This window comes from Pteropus vampyrus, unplaced genomic scaffold, assembly GCF_000151845.1.
Source record: "Pteropus vampyrus isolate Shadow unplaced genomic scaffold, Pvam_2.0 Scaffold25, whole genome shotgun sequence".
Classification (NCBI taxonomy): Eukaryota; Metazoa; Chordata; class Mammalia; order Chiroptera; family Pteropodidae; genus Pteropus; species Pteropus vampyrus.
In genome coordinates this window covers 3,688,185-3,693,376 of record NW_011888806.1, presented here as the reverse complement: position 1 = coordinate 3,693,376, position 5,192 = coordinate 3,688,185, and the positions used below count along the sequence as shown (strand labels likewise).

The following is a 5,192-nucleotide window of genomic DNA, read 5'->3' as shown; positions in this document are numbered from 1 at the left end:
GGCGTGTCCAGGCTCGGGGGCGGGGCCGCGGAGAGCCAAGAGGCGGAAGTTCCCGCGGGCTGTAAGGTCGGCGCTCGCACCGCGAATCACTTGTCAGCGCTCGTCTGAGGCGGAGGCAGCGCCGCGCCGGACCCGAGGTGAGTGGCCGCCCGCCGGGGATGCGCGTCTCTGATCCGCAGTAGGGAGGAGGGAGAGAAGCTGTCTCCGTGCGCCAGGCGCGAGCGGAGCCAAGCCGCAGAGGCGGAGGGGGCGCGCTTTGCGCGGGGGCGGCTTCTCAGGTGCTTTCCCGACGCGGCGGAGGTGGGAGAGCAGCGTGGGAAGCGGCGCGCGGTGGAGGGCGGCGCAGGAGGGGCCGCCACGCCGTTAGCACTGGCACTGGAGGACCCCGCAGCCCTGGCGGGCCGGGACGAGCGCGGCGGAGGCAGGGGCGCGGGAGCGGGGACGCCGGGGTGGGGAGGGCGAGCGTGGAAGGGCCCCCGGCTCCCTGCAGCGGCTAGCCAGCCGGCTGCGGGTGTCGCCGAGCTCCCGCCTTGGCGTCCGGTCCACCATGTCCTGCGCGAATCTCTCGGGGGTGTGGGAAGGAAGCGGGACTAAACAGGAATGGCGTGTTTTTGTTTGCTCTCACGCTGCTAAGAAGCATTTATTTTTCTCCAAATATTTAGGATTGTGTAACCTGTTCGGGGAAAACTTCCGTGCGTCCAGGAATAAAGCTTGTTTTAATAACAACCTGTCGTGAACGCCAGATTTATTAATACTTGCGTGCTTGTTGAGGCTTTTGTAAGACTGGCTTCAGTGCGTTTGACAGTAAATAAGTGGAAAAAGGAAGGGCGTATGTCCCAGCAGGGCAGAGCTTGGAAAGAGAAATCGTAGTTGCGCTGGGCAAGGCAGGTCTAGGGTGTGATCTCTAGATCCTGTCCCAAGTCCGCCTTCCTGACCGTGAGGACGTCGGAACCCGCCTGCCACGGAAACAGCCTGCTAGGGAGCCTTATTTGGCAAACAGGGCTAGGCGTGAACATCTGCTGGAAAACTGTCTCGTCGGCTGCTTTCATCCTGGGCCTCTGGCCTTAGTTCTTCAGCTCTATCTCCACTGTCTCTCATAATGGAGAAAAAGAGAATCTCAAGATATTGCTCTTTAATTTCAGACCCTTTTTGTTACCCTGAGCAGTTCATCGGGAGTTCTTCTTTCCCCCTACGTACCCATTAAAAGAAGCTGGGATAGGAGAGTGGGAGATAACCAAGCACTAGAGTGTAGACATTGTTTAGACTTCCCCTAAGAGAAAACCCAGGACTATACAGAAGTTCCAGCATTTTCTACATGTTTGAAAGCAGAATAGGCTGCTATTTCCTGCCTGCTTAGTATTTTAGGAGGAGTTTGAGCACCAATAACCAGATGGAGGAGACCGGAAAAGGCCAGTAATATTACCATTGCTTAGGGATCAGAATATTTTAAGGCAGATGAAGCTAGCAGAGGGAGAATACTATAATTGAAATGACTGTACTGATTCTGTAGTGTGCCTATGACCTTGCCAGTGCTAGAAATTTTAATAACAAATGGGAGAAGTCAGGAAGGGAGCTCCCAAATAAAGGGAAGTTGTATTTACTTGCGTCGATACATTAATTAAATACATTTCTTGTGGGGAACAGTGGGGCCAGAAGTTGAGCCTAACTCTCACATATTTCTTGACAAAAGTTAAGGATTAAAAAAGGAAGGGTCAGGCTGCGCGTGAAATATCTGTTGGCTTTATACGCTTCTGATTGTATTGTTTGCCAGTATCAAAACTATATTTACTAGTTCTATGAAAATTTTCTTTTATTATAGCGAGAAAACAATTAAATTTTGTTTCTCCTTATTACCTCCCTAGTATTTGTTTTTCACATATATCTTACAGTTTGACTTCTCTCTTGGCCTTGGGTCTCTAGTGCCTTCTGCCTACTACATCAGTATTGAAGTAATGTTATTAGTAGTTAGTGTACTACCGTGCGAGAGAGAAAGCTCATTTAATTTCTAGGTAGATGCCATGCAGATTTTCACTGATTTAATATTTCTTTAAGAACCAGACTTATTTGAATGTTTTGTCTTATTTTCCCCTTATGAAAAGATGGAATCTATTTGCTTTTAGTATATTTAGTGGTTCCAATATCTACATCTGCTACTATCAGTAATAGGATATAAATTTTGAATGGGTTAAAAAAATGGAAAAATATTTTAAGACAGGTAATATAAGGTGATGGTTTGGTTAAACAGCAGCTTCTCCAGGGAAGTGTGTCTTGAACAGCTTTTTTATAAAGTGGTTTTAAAATTATTACATTATACATCTGTTAAGTTTTTAATATTTTTTAGTGGGAAATATTATATTTCTTAGTATTACCTTTTAGAAAATTTTCATTCTTCCTATTTTCTCCAACCCACATATAACCACCATAGCAACCAGTACCAACCTCCAGGTCATACCACGAGTGGCATTATGAGTCCACTTACAGCAAAACAAAAAAAGCATTGAAGTGCTGGTTCTTTTCTAAAGCTGCAGTTTACTTTTGTATATTGAGATGAGCTATACTCCTACCAGTTAGTCTCAACTTGTGGTAAATGCTCACTCTGCTTGATGAAATGTGTGTGTAAACAGAAAGGAGGTTGACTGAAATGTCACTGTGCTAGAGTATTGCCAGTCTTAAGAAAAAGTATTACTTTAAGTGTGGGAAATAACATTTCCCTATAAGAGGAAATACAAGTTGTAGTTTATGTTTGGAGAGAATAGTTTTGTGCATTAAAAACAACTTTTAAAGAGTTTAGTATTTGGAAGGCATGAATGAGAATCTGCAAATTAGCAGTTTTTTTCATATGTTAGAGTAATTTAGAATTTAAGTTAGTGAAATTGAAAGATTCTTGCCAACTGCAGGCAAAAGAATGCGTGAGGTAGAGGGAAGGAGAAAATTGTTTTGAATTAAACCTGAAATAAAATCTTGTGCTTGCTTATATATATATAACAAAGTGTTGTAAAGTACTTTGAGTTAAAGTTTGTATGCAAGAAGCTGCAAATTGTAGCAAGTTGTAAAACTGATCAAGTGTCTAGAAACATACTCTGATGTGGAATTTTTAGGCTATGGAAATTGGTGTGAGTTTATAAATTGTATGTTAGCTCATAGGTTCCTTTTCTTAGACTCAAATGAGAACTTAATATAGACTTATTCTCTATATCCTCTCACTCCCCAAAATAAAAACCCAAAATATTGAACATAATTTAGTTGGGTTTATATTAAATACATTTAGATATGTAATAGAGCTCTAAATAAACTTTTTTTTTTTTTTTTTTTAACCATCTGATTTTCTTTCACAGTTTCTTTCACTTTCTGGGATTGAATTTTGAGCCATCAAAACCATGAGCAACTACAGCGTGTCCTTGGTTGGTCCTGCTCCTTGGGGTTTCCGGCTGCAAGGTGGCAAAGATTTCAACATGCCTCTGACAATTTCTAGTGTAAGCAAACTACAGATTTTATTACAGATGTTCATTCAATGCTTAGTCCTGGGGACCTCAGTACTAATTATCTGGCTGACCCGTTCTACTTATTACGATTGCTTATGGCAGGGGTCCCCAACCCCTGGGCCTGCGGACCAGTAAAGGTCGCTGCTCCCCAGCGCTGGCATCACTACCTCAGCTCCACCTCAGGTCATCAGGCATTAGATTGTCATAGGAGCACTAGTCCCTGGTGCCAAAAAGGTTGGTGACCGCTGGCTTATGAGATTTGATCTCAGCAAACTTAATTACCTATAGTAAAAGATGTGGTGGGAGGGAATTTAGCAAGGATAATTAATTTCAGTTATGTTTATTTTCATTTTTCCTTCATGTTATTAATAATAAAATGGAAAGCGTTTAACTAGGGGGCAGACTCCAGATCTTTGAATTGTCACTAATTTGGGGAATTCTGTGGACCTTAGTTTCTTCATATGTAACATTAGAAAGTTGCACTGTGGGATTTTCATGGTTCTTTTCAGCTCCAAAGCTGTTTATTAAAAACTGTTGCTCAGTATTAATAAAATGACTATTTTTGGTGTTATTTCCTCAGCTCACTTTCTGGTGAAGGTGATAGCCAACAGTACAATGGCCAAAAGCTACTAACCTTTGAAGAGGAAATGAAGGGCTTGGATCTCCAACTAGATAGTCAGTCTATGAATAATTGAGATTTGGCTGTTTACCTCATTAAGGATTTAGTTTGAACGGATTATGTATGCATTTTTAAGGATATGTTTTCATGATGATGAGGGGAGTAATAATAGCTTTTGTTTATTGGGGCTTGACTGTGTCAGGTACTGTTTCACTTTCATCACTAGTAGGTAATTATTACTGTTAATTACTTGTATAACTTTCCAGAGGATTTTTTTTTTTTTTTTTTGTATAGTCAAAGAAATGTGAGTGTCTACTCTCCTTTTACTTATATGGTAGCATATTATATACACTGTTCCATACCTTGCTTTTTACTCAACAGTTTACCATGGAGAACTTTGCCTATTCATATATAAAGATTTTTATTTTTTTTTAAACAACTGTATAGAATTCTCTTGTAGGGAAATAATGTTTATTTAACCAGTCCCCTGTTGAAGGGCATTTGTATTGTTTTCAGTATTGGTAATACAAACAGAACTGCAGCTGATACTATATAGACATAATTTTATATGTATGTCTAATTTTATTTAGTTGTGCCAATTTACACTTTTGTGCAGTGCATAAAAATACCTATTTCCCCCTCCTCCAAGCCTAACCAAGAGACTTTGGGATTTTTGCCAAGTGCTTTACATGCATTATCTCATTTAATTCTCCTGCCATCGTGAGGAATGATGGTATTATTCCCATTGTATAGAACTGTGCTGTGAGCTCATATGGCTGGTGTGGAAGAGTTGGCTTTCAAGCAATTATACTATGCTGCCTCCTTAATAATAAACTTTATTTTTGATTGAAGTAAATTGCTTCTATAATCAGATATTTAGAAGGTTATTGTTTTAATTATATATGTATGTATGTATAAATATATAACACACACTACTTATAATATACACACAACCTAAAGGATTGTGTAAGTTTGTAATATGTACATATCTCCATTAAAATACTGCATATTTCAGCTTACTAAAGAAGTTTTCTTAACTATGGATTTTAAAATAGTTATCATTTCTTGTTTCTTGTCTGTGGATTTTTAAA

General features: G+C 40.6%; 1 protein-coding gene across 5 annotated transcripts in view; it reads left to right on the top strand.

Moving 5' to 3' along the window:
- Positions 1-5,192, top strand: part of PDLIM5 (PDZ and LIM domain 5) — a 192,875-nt gene that overhangs the window by 2,514 nt on the left and 185,169 nt on the right. For 3 of the 5 annotated variants that reach the window (XM_011356276.2, XM_011356274.2, XM_023528424.1), the window contains exons 1-2: positions 27-137; positions 3,336-3,473. In XM_011356276.2, coding sequence (XP_011354578.1) covers positions 3,378-3,473 — 96 coding nt within the window. In that variant the 5' untranslated portion in view covers positions 27-137; positions 3,336-3,377. Of the gene's footprint in view, positions 1-26; positions 138-3,335; positions 3,474-5,192 lie in introns of those variants that run through there. The other 2 variants (XM_011356275.2, XM_023528422.1) reach the window with 2 other exon arrangements.